Genomic DNA, 20448 nt, shown 5'->3' with positions numbered 1-20448 from the left:
AACAGAGCTCACAGATGCCTCAAAATCCACCCAGTCAACACTGTGAGTCAAACAATCGCACTGAAACTCTACCTCTCTCACAAGGGATTCCCAGCTTCACCTTTGAAGATCTAACCTTTCAATACTATCCAAAGTTCTCTTCAACTTGGATGGCATCAAGGACGGCCCACTTTCAGGGTTTCAATTTTCTCTCCCAAGATTTCCTTTGCCGGATTCCAGAGTATGCACTCAAGCACCAACTCAAGAAGCACAACTTCAGCTCTTCGACAGTAACGATCAGGCCTAAAGGGTATCTTTGCCCCAAGGGCCCTCAGCACAGGGTCACCATCCTTCTGCTGCCTTCTTAGATCTTCAAGACTTCCATGGGCCCCCTTCAATTACCAGGGATTCCCCTGAGCCCTCTTCACTTAAATTCTGCTGCCTGGAGACCTTTTCCTGTTTGGAGCCTATTTCTCTGCTCCTCTCATTTTAACAGAACATACATCTTTTTCTATCCCTCTTCCCTCTCTGTGACTCTTCTTTTGGAACCTTTCCCTGTTCTTCTCCCCTTTGGGAACCATAGCTGTCCCCAGCCCAGAACGTGAGTATTCCATGGCACTCGAGCTCCCGGTCACCTGACCTAGGTTTTCCCGCCATTTTTCTTCATGCACAGGCAGGTTGTGCCAAAGAATGTAAAATTTGCAGAACTGTGCAAGTGCAGGCCACTTCTTGTCTGCATCTACACAAAAGCTCTGAGGTTCATCGAGAGTTGAAGTTCCCTCTGCTCTCAACGCTTAGGTAGGTTAATTTTCATAACAAACGGCACATTGCCAAGATTTCACTTCAGACAGTGCAATACTCTATCACGACTGCATTGAAGGGTCAGCCTGTATTTTATTCTAAAGTGTTTCCAACAATACTTCAACACACACCACATGTTCAGAAATGAGAAGACTGAGCCAATGTTGAAAGCTTAAACGAGAGCCTTGCATAAATGTTGCATTACCCAAAAGGTGAGTGAGTGCTTCACCAAATTAAGGATTGAATTATTTAGTTACGAGCAAGTTAGAAAAGATGTTAAAGATTGACACATGGACGATAGAATTCATACCCATATTAGGTGAGAAGCTGATTCATCTTAAATATTGAATATAATATTTGAGAGGACATAGACAGGCAAATTGAAAGTGATATATTTTGGTACGTAGAAATGGGAAAGGCAACTTAAAAAAAGGACACAGTTCTAAAGTTGTGCACGAGCTAAGGGAGCTGGTGGTATATGTACACAACCCAATGAAAGTGTCAGGACTAGTTGAATAGTGGTTTTAAAAAGGCACACAGGATCCTGTAAACACTGTTAATTAAAAATAGAGGTACAGAGTGCAAATTCAAGTAAGTTATGGTAGTTTTGATAGAGCACTGCTTTGGCCTCAACTGGAGTACTGTGTCCAATTCTGGGCACTATACTTTCAGAAGAATGTGAAGGCACTAGAGAGAGAGAGACACACAGAAAAGATTTACGAGAATGTTTCCAGGAATGAGACACTTCAGTCACGTGGATAGATTGGAGAAACTGAGCTATTCTCATTAGAGAAGGGAAGGTTAAGAGGAGATTTGATAAATCAAAAGGCATTAGGACAGAGTAAGTAGGGATACATTGATGCACGAAGGTTCGAGAGCCAGAGGTCGCTGATTTTAGGCGATTGGCTATGGTGAATGTAACATGGTAATTCACACTGTATCTTTGTAAGCGCAGTAGTGTTATCCGACCACTAGGGGGGAGTAGCTCTGGGAATACTCAGGAGCTTGTACAGGGCTCCACCCTTGGCTCCGTCCATGACTCCTCCCCATTGTGCTGCTGTATAAATACCCTTGTCCAGAGTCAGCCTGCAGTTCACCGAGTGTTCATCAATGGGTAACAGGCTGGCTCTGTAGTAAGTAGATTAAAGCCTATATTCATATCGGAAAACACATTGGCAAAAAAAAACAGAGGTGGAATGAGGAAATGTTATTTCACAAAGCAAGTTGTTATGGTCTGGAATGTACTGCCTGAGGATGCGGTGGTGGAAGATTGGTGGTGGAAGATTCAATCTTGCCTTTCAAAAGCAAATTGGGTAATTATCTGAAGTGAGAATATTTGCAGGTCTACAGAAAATGGTGGGGGAGCGGGATTAGCTCAGTAGCTCTCACAGAGCGTTAGCATGAGCACAATGGACCAAATGTCATCCTTCCATGTGTTATCATTGTATCATTACACTTTCATTGTGAAATTGCAACTACATTTAGTTTGTTGCTGTGGGTTTCCGTCTGTACGTAGCACGTCCGTAGTGGAGCATAAAGAGAGCAATCCAGCATGGTGGATGTCATACCCGTCACAGAGTCTTCCTCCTATCTAAATTAGTGGAAGGAAATCAGGCAATTGCCATTATAAGCCTGCAGTCTTTACACTCAAGTTCCTTCGGTGCTTTGCCAGTCACCTAAAATGATGCTATCCTGTTACAAAAGCTCCGGAGGCCTGAGAAGGCAAGTTCAAACAAAATTTAATTTAACAGCAAAAGCAAAGACCACAATGCAGCTTACGGTTCAAAGGTCCAAACCAGCACTTCCGATCACGCCAGCTTTTCTAAGGTGATTTAACGAGGCCCAGCCGGTGGGACTCCGCCCCATAGCGAGGGAGCTCATATTCCACAAGTCCCACGGGGAGGTCAGTTTGGGTGTCCCCGTGAGTCTCTTGAGGGTTATTACACCCCCCCCCCCCACCTCCCTTCGCCCAAAGTCCAACGGTTCCGCTGTAGTCAGTTACAGAGGGGTCTCAATCGCCATTTCGCCCACTGCTGTGCTTCAGGCAGCTGTGGGGCAAGGTCAGAGGCATGTGTTGTTTCGGAGAGCACCTCTTTCCCACCAATTGCCGAGGGGGCCCTGCTGGCCTTGGTATAGGACCCTGTTGGGAAATACCTCTTGGCTAAAGGATGGCAGAGGACTGAAGAACCAATTCATCCGGTGTGGCTCCCTCCAGGGCGGGCTCCCTGCCCTTGAGGTAGTCCACATGTTTTTGCATGGTTTGTTCATCAGCAACATCGTCAGCCCATCAGCAATTCTGTTGTCTCTACCCCAGTTATAATATTTCATAGAATTTCATAGCATTTACAGTGCAGAAGGAGGCCATTTGGCCCATCGAGTCTGTACCGGCCTTGGAAAGTGCACCATATCCAAGCCCTCACCCCCACCCTCCCCGTAACCTAGTAACCCCACGCAACCTTTTTGGACACTAAGGGCAATTTAGCGTGGCCAATCCACTTAACGTGCACATCTTTGGACTGTGGGAGGAAACCGGAGCACCGGAGGAAACACACGGAGACACGGGGAGAATGAGTGACTCCAGCCAACTTCGCATGTTGGTTTTGCATGGGGCACTTGTCCAAGTGGGAAGCCTTGTTGACGGTCATCTTCGCACAGGCAAATGGACTTGTGTGGCTTCAGCACCATTGGTGCTGCCCACTCTGCAACCTGGACCGGGTGCATGATGCCCAAGTTCTCCAGCCGGCTCAGTTCATCATTCACTTTCATAAGCAGGGTGTATGGGTTGGGCCTCTGGGCCAACATAGATTTTGGCTTTGGCTCCCTTTATTGTTCCCAGGCTTTACTGGAAAGCATTTGGACACTTTCCGAGGACTTTGGAGAAACCACCAGTACCCATCGGAAGATTATTTGCCAGTCCAGGCAAAGTCTTTGTAACCAATCGCGGCCTAGGAGGCTGGGTCCAGATCCTTGCACCACAACCGGTGGTAGCCTAACAAACTGTTGTCCATAGGTTACCGGGGTTACTGTGGTCCCAATGCTGGTCAATAGTTGCACGGAGTATGTTGCCAGCCAGGCCTTAGTATCCTTCAAGCCAGGTGCCGGATTCCCAAATGGAGCCTCTGGAAAATTTGTTGGTCGGTAATAGAAACAGAAAGTCCCGTATCGATTTCCATATCCAAGGGGTGAACTTTAACTTGGAGCATTATTCTTATTGGGGCTACTTTGGGGGCTGTGATGCAGTTTAACTATGTTTCATTGTCTTCCTCAGGCGGGCAATGTACAAAGCCCTGCCTCGGGTGCTTGTGTCATCTGGCAGGGTGACACATTTACTGTCAATTCTGTTGGCCTCAACTGTCATGGTTCCTGCGACCGCAATTGCAGCAATGTTGTGAGTATTCCTCATTGTCCTGTGGAGAGATGTCCCATCCGACTGTGGTGGCACTTGGCCTCCGGAATGGTAGCCGGACGATGCTGTGTACGCCATAATCCATGGGACCTTGGAGCTCCTGGATCCTCTTTTCTACCGTCTCGTGTGGGAGCGACAGTTCTATGGCCTTTTTCAGATCCATGGCCACCGGCTACCAGCTTCCTACAAGTCACCATATTGTTAATACCACACGCCAAGCGATGTCTCAACATCTCAGAGAGGGATGTCTCAGAGTCACAATGTTCAGCTAACTTGCAAAAGCGTGCCAGAAATTCCGTAACCGATTCCCTGGGGTTTATAAGACTGTATCGAATAAGTATCTTTGCATTATTACCGACGGCTTAAGGTCGTGATAATTCACAACAAGTTCCAAAGCTTGCTAAAGGTTCTCCAGTCTGAGCCATCAAGTAGGTGAGGTTCTTGATTATGCTGAATGTTGGAGCTACAGGTTGGTCAGGAGCATTACCGTTTGTCGATCATCTCCAGCAATAGCATTTGCCTGGTAGAAATGCTGCATTCCTTCGGAATACTGGGTTCATTCTTCTATGCCTGTGTCAAAGGCCTCCAGCTTTCTGAAAAGTGAACTTTCTGAAAATGTCTCGCTGACTTTGTTCTTGTGCTGTGGAATTCTGGTGTGGTCAGGACGTCCAGAATCCCAGCCGTTATTTTCCTCGTCATCAGTATAAATGCTCAGGAGGCCCGAGAAGATAAGTTCAAATGAAGTTTCATTTAACAACAAAAGCAAAGGCCGCAATGTGGCTCACAGTCCAAAGGTCCCAATGGGGTCTTACGATCATGTCGGTTCCAGTCCAGGCCGGTTTTATAAGGCGATTTTACGAAGCCCAGCTGGTTGGCCTCCACTCAGTAACGTGGGAGAATAGTTGGGGTGTCCCTGTGCGTGAGGGTTATTACATTTGTCACAATAGGGACTGAGACACGGGGGAAACTTCGGCAGCAGTGGTTTGGGAAGCACTGAAGGCGGTGGTAAGGGGGGAGCTGATCTCGATCCGGGCTTGTAGGGGGAAGGTTGACAGGGCAGAGACGGACAGACTGGGAAAGGAGATATTACAGATCGATAGGAGGCATGGGGAAGCCCCAGAGGCAGGACTCCTGAGGGAACAGCGGAGGCTGCAGGCGTAGTTTAGCTTACTGACCACAGGGAGGGTGGTGGAGCAGTTGAGAAAGGCAAGGGAGGAGATTTATGAACATGAGGAGAAGGCCAGCAGAATGCTTGCACAGCAGCTTAGGAAGAGGGAGGCAGCTAGGGAGATAGGGAAAGTACAGGACGATGAGGGGAACCTGGTCAATGATTCGGTAGGGGTGAATAAGGCGTTTAGAGATTTTTACAGCAGGCTGTATAGGTCGGAACCCCCTGCAGGTCCGGAAGGGATGAGGCACTTCTTGGAGGGGCTGGATTTCCCAATGGTGGATAGAGAGCGGGTAGAAGGGCTGGGGGCCCCAATTGGGCTGGAAGAGATAATGGAGGGCTTGCAGGCCATGCAGGTGGGTAAGGCCCCGGGTCCGGATGGGTACCCAGTGGAGTTTTATAAAACGTTCTTGGGGATACTGGGGCCAGTGTTGTTGAGGATGTTTAATGAGGCAAGGGAAAGAGGGGTGCTGCCCCCGACGATGTCGGGGCAATGATTTCACTGATTCTTAAGCGGGACAAGAACCGAGAGCTGTGTCGGTTCTACAGGCCCATCTCCCTGCTGAATGTGGATGCCAAATTGCTGGCCAAAATCTTGTCTTCCAGGATTGAGGACTATGTTCCGGAAGTTATTGGGGAGGACCAGACGGGGTTTGTTAAGGGTAGGCAGTTGATTGCCAATTTAAGAAGGCTGCTAATTGTGATCATGATGCTCCCGGAAGGTAGGGAGGTTGAGGTAGTGGTCACAATGGATGCAGAAAAGGCTTTTGATCGGGTAGAATGGGATTGTCTGTGGGAGGTACTGGAACGGTTCGGATTCGGGCGGGGCTTATTGACTGGGTCAGGCTACTGTATCAGGTTCCTGTGGCAAGTGTGCGGACGAACAGGACAACTTCAGACTATTTTAGACTGCACCAGGGATGAGACAGGGATGCCCCCTCTGCCCACTGTTGTTTGCGCTGGCTTTAGAGCCGTTGGCAATTGCTCTGGGAGCTTCAAGGGGCTGGAGGGGACTGGTCCGGTGCGGGGGGGGGGGGGGGGGGGGCTGGAGCACAGGGTTTCGCTCTATGCTGATGACCTGCTTCTGTACATTTCAGACCCAGTGGAGGGGATGGAGGAGATCATGAAGATTTCCGGGGAATTCGGCCGGTTTTCAGGGTATAAGTTAAACATGGATTAGAGTGAGATGTTTGTGGTGCAGGCGAAGGGACAGGAGGGGCGACTGGGGGAGCTGCCGTTTAGGTCAGTAGGGGGTAGTTTCCCGTACCTGGGCATCCAAGTGGCGCAGGAATGGGTCCGGCTGCATAAATTGAATCTGGCCCGGCTAGTGGATCAAATGAAGGACGATTTGCAGAGATGGGACCCGCTCCCATTGTCGCTGGCGGGGAGGGTACACACGGTGAAGATGACGGTCCTCTCGAGGTTCCTATTTGTATTTCAATGTGTCCCCACTTTTATTCCGCAGTCCTTTTTTAAGCGGGTCAACAGAGTGATCACGGGCTTCGTCTGGGCGGGCAAGACCCCGCGGGTAAGGGAGGTAATGCTCGAGCGGAGCCGGGGAGAGGGCCGGCTGGCGCTGCCAAATTTCAGCAACTATTACTGGGCGGCTAACATAGCCATGATCAGGAAGTGGGTGGTGGGGGAGCGGTCGGCGTGGGTGTGGATAGAGGCGGCTTCTTGTAAGGGCACCAGTTTGGGCGCGTTGGTAACTGTGCCTCTGCTACTCCCGCCGGCGCAGTACTCCAGCCCCATGGTGGTGGCGGCCCTGAGAGTTTGGGGCCAGTGGAGGCGGCATGTGGGAGCAGTGGGAGCATCGGTCTGGGCTCCAATTTGTGATAATCACCGGTTTGCCCTGGGGAGTATGGATTGGGGGTTCCGGTTATGGCGGAGAGCGGGGATTGAGAGGATGGGGGATGTGTTCATAGAGGGGAGCTTTCCGTGTTTGAGGTCGCTGGAGGAAAAGTGTGGGCTGGCGAGGGGGAACAAATTCAGGTATCTGCAGGTGCGGGACTTCCTTCGTAAACAGGTGGCAAACTTCCTGCTCCTACCACTGAGGGGGATTCAGGAGAGGGTAATTTCCAGAGGGTGGGTAGGGGAGGGGAGCGTCTCGAACATATATAAGGAGCTTATGGGGTCGGAAGAGATGCAGACCGAGGAGCTGAAGCGTAAGTGGGAGAAGGAGCTGGGAGGTGAGATCGAAGATGGTTTATGGGCGGACGCATTGAGTAAAGTCAACGCACCCGCAACATGTGCCAGGCTCAGCCTGATACAATTTAAGGTTGTGCATCGGGCTCACATGACAGTGGCCCGGATGAGCAGATTCTTTGGGGTGGAGGATAGGTGCGCAAAATGTGCAGGAGGACCGGCGAAACTTGTCCACATGTTCTGGGCATGTCCAAAGCTTAAAGGATTTTGGCTGGAGTTTGCGGATGTCATATCCAAGGTTTTAAAAACAAGGGTGGCACTGGGGGTCCAGAGGTGGCGATTTCTGGGGTGTCGGTGGATCCAGGAATCCAGGAGGAGAAAGAGGCAGACGTTCTGGCCTTTGCTTCCCTGGTAGCCCGGAGACTTTTGGCATGGAGGGACTCAAAGTCCCCAAAGTCGGAGACCTGGCAATGGGACATGTCTAACTTTCTTTGTATGGAGAAAACTAAGTTCGCCTTGAGAGATTCATTGTTAGGGTTCACTGTTCGTCGACTTCCTTGCAGAAAATTAATCATCAGCAGATGGCTGGAGGGGGGGGGGGGGGAGTAGTTTAGGTTAGAGTAGGGGGGTAATAAGGGTGGGACCTGTACCAAAGGTTAATGGTTTTTGCACTATGTTTATGGTTTCATTTATCTTGTCGTTGTTTCTATACCAAAAATACCTCAATAAAATGTTTATTTAAGAAAAACAATAGGGACTGAGCTGTGTTGTTTTGGATAGGATAATATTACATGCCAACTTAGAAACAGCCAATAAGCAAACACAAAAGAGTTAACAGTTCAAAACACACTCCAAGGATAAGCCTGTGACATGTAAAGAAAAAGAAATTGATTAAAACTAATGTGTGGGCTCAATATAAGCAAAGCCACAAGTATAACCAACATTCAGGATGAGATTTCATGCTCAAAAAACAGAGTTCCATTTTGGGTGCAAAAAGTGGGGTGTTTCTCAGCACCTGCACCGCCAATAACACCACGCTATCTAATGGGACTCTTTTTTGGGGGCCTTGGCGAGGAATCAAAGCCGTACTTACCTCACTTTATGCACTGACGAGTCCAGCTCGCCCCAATCTCTCAACCTCTACCTCCCACCCCCCGGCCCCCCCCCCCCCCCCCCCCCGACTCCCCTTCGCGGCCTTCCGAACCCCCGCCCCCGGATCACCCCATCTTACCTCTTAGGAAGTCCTCAATTCACCCCTTCTCCTAAAGGCAGGGAACCTCCGAGCCTAATCCCTGGCACGGGTAACCTGACACATGAACACTTTGGCACTGCAAATGTCGCACTGCCCCCATCAGCCTGGCAGTACTGCCCGGGCACTGTGGCAATGCTAATGTGCCAGGCTGGCAGTGTCAAGGTGCCCAGGTGCAAGTGGATGTGCCAGGGTACCACCCTGCCCAGAGCCAGTCTACCCAGGGGCCTCCGATAGCCTGCATGACTCCCCCCCCCCCTCCCCCTCAGGTGCCGACATATTTAAATGAACCGAATGGCTCGCTTAAATATGTATAATCTGGATCTCACCCAGCGTGAGCAAGATCCAGCTTGCAACGTCGTACGAGGTTCCGTTAGATCTCACGAGGCATTCCGAGATTCTTCTGTGAAGATTTAACGGTCTTGTTGCATCACCGAGCCGGGCACAACGAGGCCGGTCAATCTCGTTCTCAGTCATTTGTATTGCTGGGGCGAGCATTCATTTACACAAAAGCACCATTTTCAGCAGGGACGGATTTACAAATCACTGCAGGGAAATAATAAAGAAATAACATTTATTTTCGAATTAAGTCTGGAACATACCGCTTCCCAGAAACTTTGATCTTCGCACTAGATTTGTCATATTTCGCAACACTTTCGAGCCTGGTGTAATTCTGCTTTACAAGCCAAAAATATGGGGCGCGATTCTCCGCCCCCCACGACGGGTCGGAGAATAGCGGGAGGGCCTTCCCGACATTTTTCCCGCCCTCCCGCTATTCTCCCCCCCCCCCCCCCCGCCCAACTCCCGACACAAATCGCTGCCGCCGTTTTTTTACGGCCGGCAGCGATTCACAGCTGATAGATGGGCCGAAGTCCCAGCCCTTTACGCTGTTTTTACGAACGGCAAACAGACCTGGTCTGGCCGTTCGTAAAAGCGGCGGGAACAACTCGCTTTTTATAACCATGGCACCGATTGGCACGGCAGTACCACGGCCGTGCCAAGGGTGCCATGGGCCCGCGATCGGTGGGCACCGATCGTGGGCAGCGGGCCCGATGCCCGCGCACTATTTCTCCTTCCGCCGCCCCGCAGTATCCATTCGCGGGGCGGCTGAGGGGCATCCCGGCCCGCGCATCCGCGGATTTCGCGCAAATACGCGATGACGTCATCCGCGCATGCGCGGGTTGGAGTCTTCCAATCCGCGCATGCGCGGATGACGTCATATGACGCGTCAGCCGGCACTAACTCCGGCAAGCGGGCTTAACGAAATTCGTTAAGCCCGTGATGCCGGAGCTTACGGCGTCGGGCTGCTAGCCCCGACCGGGGGACCAGAATCGGTTCCCGGTCGGGAAGGGGCGCGCTGGCGTCAAACCCGCCCGGGTTTGACGCCAGCCTTACGATTTCTCCCGTTTTGGGAGAATCGCGCCCAAAGTTTCTTGGGAAAGTTACAAATATTTTGAATCAAAAAGTGAAACACTGGTCTTTGTAAAGTAAAGGGAATTGATTGCAAAAATACCCACTATAACCTGGCCTGCAGAAAGCTTCACTTGGACCGTGGGAAGTTACATCCCACAAGATTCATGCAGGATTTTTGGTTTAAATCAAAGGTTTTTATTTCCTTTGCCAGCTTAAGTCACCTAGATAACCTAATAAATAACGATGTGACTCAAAAACACTTTAAGGTCACTTTAAAACTATCTGCCTCAAGTTCAGGTGCAACCAACAGTGGGAGAAAACAATGATCATTTTTGACAGGTCCCAGTCTGGCTTTCCAAACAATCGGATTGACGGAAATATTCAAGTCCCACCCTCCAGCCAATTGGGATTGACTAATATTTCCAAGCTTCGTTCGATTTGCAAAGGTTCACTTCTGAAATTCAATCTCTTCTGTTCTCTTGTGAAATATTAAAATAGATCAGGGGCGGAATGCTGATCGTTGGCACCTTTGGAAAAAGTTTCGTGTTTTGCAACATATGTTATCTTGGAATAGGAAATTATTCTAACCACGTAAGTGTGAAATCACCCAGCCATGTGTCCCATGTGCACTGAATCATTTTGGTGTCACTGGTAGCATCGGTGCATGTGGTGATATGTACGTGGGATTTTTAATTTTGATTAATTTGTTCCTCTTGAGTTAATTGAATTTAACCTGATGTCTTTTTATCCCGAAAACCAAAATGAATAAACATGAATCTTCAGATGCCAACAAAACTAGACTTGAGATATTCTTAACCAATTGCCTTTATTCTTTGCTAAGTGCTTTGTGCTGCCAGGGAAACCAACATTTTTTTGTTGCCCAACTTTTATTCTGTCCGAAGTAACCCTCTAGTCGAGGTATTGGCCCTTGCTGAGAGTCAGTTCCACAGCCACTGACCTTTGACACTTCATCGAAGGAGCTATCTGCATGTGGCAAATTGAACAATGAGCTTTCTCCAGCTATTTAATCACAGATGGTATCCCAGCCTGTCATGATCTTATCCTGATGCAATTGCCACGCCGGTCGTTTTTCCAGCAGGGGTCATTCACTCGCAATCAGCAACGGGAATCCTGACTGGTTTGCCCCTGCCATATCTTTTCATTAAAACAGTAAAAAATATACACAAGGCCAAACGGCACAAACACTAATTTTGTGTTGGAGAAACAGGGTACCCTCCCCTCAGTACCAACGTACGGGGAGGAGGGGGTAGGATACTCTGAATATTAAAACAGTTCACAACACAGTTATAGCAAATTGAGATCAATTAATTAAAGCACAGTCCAGGAATTGAATCAAGTTCTATACGACAAACGTATACATTAGGCGGTGTCTATTTACCCATTCGGTAATCAGGCAAGTTTCATCACTCATCCTTTAAGTAAGGTTTCAGAATGTCACCCATATTTTAAGTCATGTGTTGAACACTTAGCGTGTTATCCTTCATGCCAATTGCACTAAATCCTCAGTTCTATTCAGATGATTAAAACTGAGAAATGCTCCAACCAATTTTCTAGGAAACAAATTGTTCATTTGTATCGCCATGTAAACAAGGCCTCTGGTGCGAAGATACAATACAAAGTACCCCTTTCAATGATTCATTTTGCTTTGTGATTAGGGCAAGTGATTTGTTGCAGCAAGTGATTTATCCCTTACACCTGCTTAGACATTAGCATTTGCACGCCCTCCGGGAATTATTTATGCAAAACCGAGGTGCTCAAGCAGCAAATTGCACCACACATAGTGAGTGTAAAAACTTATTGGATTTGTCACAGATGCTCCCACTGTGCCAAACCACTTGCTGTATTTATGAAATTGGAAAATAAAGTCGGCGAATGGCTGAAATTCCATTAAAAATGAGTCCTAATTGTTTCACTTTGTTGAGTATCATTGAATTGATTGCAGGGATCTATGGACATGAATAAAAACTGCCTGTTGGTTTTACAGCAGTGCACCTGTTTGGCTTGACCTGGCAGCTACAGCCAGTACATGGACAACTCTACGAGAATGGGGGAAGCAAATCTTTCACTGGGCTGGAAAACCTGGATACCACTTCATCACCCAAGGGCGGAAAAGGTTCAGACAAAGATGACATGAAAGGAGGTCTTGGAGGTAGCTGTGCACCTAATGAACCTTAAAAAAAGATGAGTGGAATCACAGTTTAACTCCCTAGTCGACCTTTTGTGTTTACAGAAAGACCCTGATTTTATGAGGGGATTTAGTGCTATTTATAAATCTGTAAATCCAACATTGTGTAAACATGTTGCTGCCCTGGTCATTAGTTCCATGTCAAAAAAAACAAAATTAATTACAGTGAGCACCAGCAATAATTATTTTTGTAAAAATAATTTTTTCTTGCTTGTCTATACAACTACACAACTATTTAGATGTTACAGATACTTCTGGCAGAATGAGATAGGGCAAAAAAAATGCATGAGCCATCGCATGAAACTTAGATCAGGCAGTGCTTAATGGACCAGGGAATTAAAGCTGTCATAATGTGATTTAGGGGAGAAAGGGTAGAACTAATCTGCCCAGTCATTTAAGCATGTGTATCATCTGTTCCCTATGTAAGTGAGATGGTAAATTATGGTTTCACTCCTGCAATAGTAAGACAGACATTCGGGTCAAAATTAAACATGATACCTCAAACATAAGAGTGCCTGACTAATTACAGTGGGTTGATTGCCATACAAACCATTTGTTTCCATACAGATTCTGTAAATGGCGAGCATTAACAGTGAACACGGATTGAAATACAGTCTGATAAAGAGTGTACGGCAGGGTGATGTGGTGCATCTAGTGTGTGTGAGAGAGTTAACATGCCTTCTGCTTTTTTTTGAGCTAGTTTGCTTCTCATTTTCAGCCCAGTTAACTGGCTCGCAACAATGTGAAAAAAAAAGACAAATGTGTCAGTCTCTTCCTGTTGGTACATAGTGTCTCCATCAGCAAGTCCTCAGCTGTGCCTCCTCATAACGACACTTGGAAACTGGGTCCTTTGCAGCCCCAGGCTAAAGTTTCAGAGGAACTGTGCAGGCTCTCTGGCATGTTGACACATCCTGGCACCCATGAACCGAACTCCCTGCTAATACCTCCGAAGGGTTGAAGGCTAAGGGACTAAACCCTGGCAAAACAATTTTGAGAGAGTCCAAAGGGAGACTGATGACTAAATATGCCATCTTTCCAGCAACTCCTGCAACCAAACCAGTGTCAATGTTAGTGCTTTACATTCTTTTTTTTCCAAATGAGGAGGTCAAGATGTTTGGCCTCCATAAATTTTTGCCCAGGCCTATGCCCTGGAGAGGACATTCCAATATTGCAGCAAAATGTTAACATAATATGGTAAGAAGTCTTACAACACCAGGTTAAAGTCCAACAGGTTTGATTCAAACACGAGCTTTCGGAGCGCAGCTCCTTCCTCAGGTCCACAACATAATATGAGAGATAGCAGTTACGAGTGATAAGCCCAACTATATTGGCATAAAGAACGGGTGCTTTCTCTAATAGTGGGACGGCCTATTGTGTCCCACTATGAACCTCGAGTAGGCATCCGACATCTAGTATGGTGCTGAGCCATCACAGTCAATCTGCTTCAGTGGGTGCTCAGAGCTTAGAGACTCTCTGCTCAACAAGTGGACAAAATCCATTGCACAAGGCAAGCAAATAAAATAAATCCAAAAAGTGATTATGCCAATTCTTTGATTGGCAAGATGGAATATCACCTCTGTGTGCATGGGATTAACGGATGACTGGTTAACAACACATGGAAGACAGCTATGATTGGGTTGGAACTTGATAGGCTAAACTCTGACATAGCTTCCCTGCAGTGATCTGCTCACCAAGACAGATCACTGAAGGAAACACTTTATTTACACTTTCATCTGGCAGAGACAGAGTTCAGAGGAAATGCATATAAGCAAGGTGTAGGCTTTGCTATAAGGAACCTACTACTCGTAATATTGGAGCACTCTAAAAATGGTTCAGAACATGTTCGTTCCACCCTCCTCTCAACTCAACAGGGCCAGTTAATCCCATGAGTATCTGTGCTCCAATGCTGTGCTTGGCATTCCTATCAGCAGAATCCCTAACTCAGAACATCTTTACCTCTTGCAATATTTAAACACAAGAGTGGTTGTGTACCATGAGACATGGCCTCCTACCTCTGACATCATGGCCTGGAAAGATAAATGAGAATGTATAGACTACTTGATCTTTGCTGCTATCTTGAGATTTGTATAACTAACATTTTATTTCAGAACAATCTATGCCGCAACGAGTCTTTGCGTAATCCAAGATCAGCTGAATTTGGTCATTACCAGACGTGACTCGCTGAACAGCATTCTCAGCACACTCAGCTACCCCAATGCTGTTGCTAATACAGATCACTCCCTGGTGTTCAAGGGTTAGGATGCAGCATCTGAAGCTTTTTCTTTCAAAGCAGAAATGCCGCCCTTATATCAACGTCATCCATACTGTCTAACCAGATAAAGCTAATCATTTCTTGACTCAGTTGAATAGGCGCTCTCCAACATTCCTACATGCAATGCATAAGTGAAACGGAACATCTTCAGCTGATCATCTACAATATTGCGTTCTCAACATGTAAGAACAAAAAAGTGCTGACTGGCTCGAGGCAAACAGCACTGTGATGGAACCTGTCATTGAAGCCAAGTGATCTGCTCTCATTAAATTGCAAGAGACATGTCCAAGTGAGAAGATTTGGAATGCACTAAGAGATCTTCAAAGTAAAGTCCAAGAAACTGATTGTGTCTCCTGGTTACTACATTGCTAGAATATCCAGAGGTCCTTCAACACAGGGAATTGCTAGGGGCATGTATCAAGGGTCAAAATAATGATCGGTCCATCAGCAAACAGAACTACTCCATTGAGAACAAACACAGGAGATGTCATCACTGACTGCAATAAACAGTTGGAGACATTGGTGGAACACTGTCTTTTGCTGTACACTATGGAAAACAATGTCACTGCTCTTGGCACAGAAAGCCTGCCTGTCATGGTAGAGCTGAATATCACATCCACAATGTAGACGTGTAGCAAAGCAATCAACTCACCTGCTATGGGCAAAAGTTCAGGTGGTGAAGCAAACTCATTATGCATAGGAAACCATTACTTTTGAAGAATTTGCGCAACTTTCTCTGCCTCCAGTGAAGGGAGGGGGCAGTGTCCAGGATATGCATGATGCAAAGATTGTGACCCTATCCAAGAACAAGGGCAACCACACATTTGCAACAACTGTCAAGATATCTCTATGCTGACATTGTCGGAGAACTATTTTCCCATGTTGTCTTTGTCATACACACCCCTGTCTGCATCAATGGGGATGGGGTGGAGATGGCTGACAGTTTCAAATTCCTTGATGTGCACATCACCAACAATCTTTTCTGGTCCACCCACGTCGCCACTCTGACCAAGAAAGCATAACAGGGCCTATACTTTTTCAGGAAACTAAAGAAATTCGGCATGTCCACATTGACCCTCCAATGTTTACAGATGCACCACAGAAAGCATCCTATCTGGCTGCATCACAGCCTGGTATGGCAACTGTTCAGCCCAAGACTGGAAGAAAGTACAGAGAGTCGTGAACACAGACCAGTCCATCCATTGACTCTGTCTACACCTCCCTCTGCCTTGGGAAAGCGGGTAGAACAAAGACCCCTCCCACCCGGCTTACTCACTCTTCCAACTTCTTCCATCAGGCAGAAGGTACAAAAGTCTTGAGAACACCCACTAACAGATTCAAAAAAAACTTCTTCCCCGCTGTTACCAGACTCCTAAATGACCCTCTTATGGACTGATCTGATTGCTTCACACATCTTCTCCACAGCATGGTAGCACAGTGGGTAGCACGGTTGCTTCACAGCCCCAGGGTCCCAGGTTCGACTCTCGGCTTGGGTCACTGTCTGTGCGGAGTCTGCACATTCTCCTTGTGTCTGCGAGGGTTTCCTCCAGTTTACTCCCACAAGACCCAGAAGACGTGCTGTTAGGTGAACTGGACATTCTGAATTCTCCCTCTGTGTACCCGAACAGGCGCCGCAATGTGGCGACTCGGGGCTTTTCACAGTAACTTCATTGTAATGTTAATGTAAGCCTACTTGTGACAGTAAAGATTATTATTATTATTACTGAATAGTACTACACTCCTGATGCTTCACCCGATGCCTGTGTCTTTGCATTTACATTGTGTATTTATGTTTGCCCTATGTTTTTTTTTCATGTATGGAATGATCAGTCTGGACTGGACATGGCACAATACTTTTCACTGTACCTCGGGTACACGTAACAATAAACAAATCCAATCCATTGTCGGACTGCAGATTCTGGCTGAATCCATCCACTCTGAATCTGAGAGTGGTTTGAAAACAGAAGGATCTACAATTGATACGATCTTCTCAGTTTGGCAGCTGCAAGAGGAATGACAGGAGCAAAAGAGACTGTTACATTTTGCCTTCATTGACCTCACTATGCCATTTAACCATGTGAGCAAGTGGTAGCATAGTGGTGATGTCATTGGACTAGTACTCCAGAGATCTAATCTAATGCTCTGGGGTCACATGTCCAAATCACATCATGGTAGCAAGTCTCCACAATGCTGGCCGCAAAACTATTATCAATTGTCATAAAAACCCATCTGGACTAATGTCCCTTTAGGAAAGAAAATCTGCCACTCTCACCTGACCTGACCTACATGTGACTTTTAACTACCCTTTGAAATAGCAGAGAAAGCTACTCAGTTCAAGGGCAATTAGGGATGGGAAACAAATGCTGGCTTTGCAGCGACACCCATATACCATGAATAACTAAATGAATTTTAAGCTGCCGGAGAAAACTGGCTGTTCACCAAAGCTGCTCATCATGACCTCTTTCCCTGACAACGCGATGAGTAAGGTCAGCTACAATGGAGCAACATCCGAACCTTTGGAAATCTGCAGTGGGGTCAAACAGGGTTGTGCTCTGGCACTGACACCCTGACACATTATTCCCTTTGCTGCAGAGAGTGTCAACATACATACTGAAAAAGATAGAAAGGTACTCACCGTGCTCATATGAGATCCAAGAAAAATTTAAAACTGAGATAAGGAGAAACCACTTCCAACAGAAGGCTGAACAGTCATTTAAGCATGTGTATCAGTTTCCACCTTCACTGTCTCAGACATATCTTTTTCATCTCATGGTAGGACATGGTCACCAACTCAGAGGTCCTGGAGCCTGCTAATTACATCATCATACATTCATTGCGAAGTAAATGTCTGCATTGACTCGACCACATTAATCAGATAGAGGTTGGCGGCGTGCCCAGAAATATTCTGTATGGTGACTGGTTATGGGGCGTTTTACAACGGCGCATCTGGCCCCTAGGACCAGCGATCCTGCGCCGCACCGGGGGCCAGCATGGCACTGGAGCGCCTCACGCAGCCGGTACAGGCGCCAGCATGGCACTGGAGCGCCTCACGCAGCCGGTACAGGCGCCAGCATGGCACTGGAGCGCCTCACGCAGCCGGTACAGGCGCCAGTATGGCACTAGAGCGCCTCACGCAGCCGGTACAGGCGCCAGCATGGCACTGGAGCACCTCACGCAGCCGGTACAGGTGCCAGCATGGCACTGGAGCGCCTCATGCAGCCGGTACAGGCGCCAGCATGGCACTGGAGCACCTCATGCAGCCGGTACAGGCGCCAGCATGGCACTGGAGTGCCTCACGCAGCCGGTACAGGCGCCAGCATGGCACTGGAGCGCCTCACGCAGACGGTACGGGCGCCAGCATGGCACTGGAGCGCCTCACGCAGCCGGTACGGGCGCCAGCACGGCCAGTGCGAGTTCGCGCATGCACGCCATGGCCGGTGCGGGTTACCGCATGTGTGTGGGTTGCCTTCTCCGCACCGGCCCCCAGGCAACGTGACTGAACCCTACAGGGGCTCGGCGCGGAGGAACATAGGCCCCTCCCGGGATAAGCCTGCCCGCCGATCGGTAGGCCCCGATTGCGGTCCTGGCCAATGTGGAGGCCCCCCCTCAGAGTCGGATACCCCTTTCCCCCCCCCCATCAGGACGGCCCCCGCAGCATGTCCGGCAAGGTCCTGCCGGGTAGGACCACACACAAACAGCGCCGGCGGGACTCGGCCGAACTCGGCGGGCATTTGGCCCATCGAGCGCAGAGAATCACCGGGGGGCGGGGGGGGGCATGTTGAGTGGCCCCCGACTGGCAGCGCGCCTACTGCGCTGGCGCCATTACCGCCGATTCTCCTGTCGCCGAAGAATCGGCGGATCGGCAGCGGATCAGCGTCGCAGGATTCGCGCCCTCTCCCGCCGATTCTCGACCCGCTGCGGGGTCGGAGAATCCCGCCCATGACCTCTTGGGCATCCAAACTTCTGCAACATGGACATTGACACTGATAACTTGGGGACAGCCACTGATGGCCGTGACCTCTGCAGGCTGACTGTTTGGAAAGAGCCATTAAAGGAAGCAAACAGAAACAAAAAGCTCAGCTGGCCAAGAAGTGGATGCAAAGAAAACAGAGGCCAGTGGGTCATGAACCTTCTTAGCCTACTGCCTTCCTCTGTGGCAAATGTGGCAGAGGCTGCCATGTCAGAGCGGGACACCTGAGGCGAGGCTTAACACAAGAGTTGACGACCAAAGAGAAAACCATTGTATTTTAAGAAGGAAAGCTGCCACCACTGATAAGTAGTGTACCAGCAGAAGAGAATTTGGACAATAATTCTGACTCCATGCTCACGCAGTCCATCTGGGCCCAGTGTCATGTCCCTGACTGACCACAAAATTCTCATGGTGGGATTTTTCAAATGTTCCCCCAATTAATAAAATTGCCATTTAGCTCAAGAGGCTAATGAGAGATCAGCATTTTTTGAGTCGCTTTTAGAAAGTATCAAATAAAAAATCCAGAAGCTACAGCAGAAGTGGGTCATTTGCATTGCAGCTTCAGTTTTAGAGATTTTAAAATACAACGTAGGATACCAGTCAAGATTTCAGATTCACTTGTCAAAGGTCAACTTTGAGATTTCAGATTCACTTGTCAAAGGTCAACTTTGAGATTTCCGATTCACCTGTCAAAGGTCAACTTTGAGATTTCAGATTCACTTGTCAAAGGTCAACTTTGAGATTTCAGATTCACCTGTCAACGGTCAACTTTGAGATTTCAGATTCACTTGTCAAAGGTCAACTTTCTAAAGCAAAGGCAGATAAGAACCGTATCCTTTTGTACACTTTCATTTCATTCTGCCTTTCACTTAGCCACTGTAGAAATGTTCAATGGACCCTGGGGTAATACAAATCAGGAAATAACAAGCATAAAATATAAAAAATCAAGTCCATAAGTGTATTATGTGGTCAGTTACACTTTCTGTATAAAAGTCACTTGAATCTAGTGGAATGCTATATCTTCTTTTAGATTTTTATCGATCTCTGCCTTTCATTTCCTCTGTTTATCAGCATATAGAACATAGAACATAGAACAGTACAGCACAGAACAGGCCCTTCGGCCCTCGATGTTGTGCCGAGCAATGATCACCCTACTCAAACCCACGTATCCACCCTATACCCGTAACCCAACAACTCCCCCCCCTTAACCTTACTTTTTAGGACACTATGGGCAATTTAGCATGGCCAATCCACCTAACCCGCACATCTTTTGGACTGTGGGAGGAAACCAGAGCACCCGGAGGAAACCCACGTACACACGGGGAGGACGTGCAGACTCCGCACAGACAGTGACCCAGCTGGGAATCGAACCTGGGACCCTGGGAGCTGTGAAGCATTTATGCTAACCACCATGCTACCGTGCTGCCCCTATCTATCCGTCCCTTTCCTATTTTATCTTTACTGATTTTGTAAAAATATCAAGGGTCTTAAAACATTATTATTCACAGGTGGAAAATCTCGGAGGGCTGAATGTGATGTTGTGGGTTGTAGTCCCAACACCCCCTGCATAAAAGTTGGGCGCAAGCCCACCTGCACACGGGTAGCTCATTCTGCAGCCATTTACTGGCTGTCAGGCCATTCATTGCCTCGAAGTAGGCCTCCTGCCCCATTGGAGAGGAAATGTCACCTTGGCAATTAAATGGGCAGCAGCTCTCTTGCCCCAGCTGTGCCACTTGGAGTTATGGCCATGGCTAAGACTGCTTTGCAGCCCCGACAAAGAGGAGCTATGGAGACCGGACTTGCATGAGTGTGGGGATAGTAACTCTATGGCCTATGTGT

General features: G+C 48.0%; 1 protein-coding gene across 5 annotated transcripts in view; it reads left to right on the top strand.

The window, feature by feature from the left end:
- tenm1 (teneurin transmembrane protein 1) overlaps positions 1 to 20448 on the top strand; it is a 1865819-nt gene that overhangs the window by 1538857 nt on the left and 306514 nt on the right. For 4 of the 5 annotated variants that reach the window (XM_038774907.1, XM_038774908.1, XM_038774909.1 and 1 more), the window contains one exon: positions 12167 to 12331. The exons of the other annotated variant lie outside the window; for it this stretch is intronic. In XM_038774907.1, the coding sequence (XP_038630835.1) occupies positions 12167 to 12331 (165 nt within the window). The remainder of the gene's footprint in view (positions 1 to 12166; positions 12332 to 20448) is intronic. 5 annotated transcript variants of the gene reach the window in all.

The sequence above is a fragment of the Scyliorhinus canicula genome, chromosome 17 (genome assembly GCF_902713615.1).
Source record: "Scyliorhinus canicula chromosome 17, sScyCan1.1, whole genome shotgun sequence".
In the NCBI taxonomy this organism is placed as follows: Eukaryota; Metazoa; Chordata; class Chondrichthyes; order Carcharhiniformes; family Scyliorhinidae; genus Scyliorhinus; species Scyliorhinus canicula.
The sequence above is the reverse complement of the archived record's forward strand: the minus strand, read 5'-3'. Positions and strand labels throughout refer to the sequence as shown.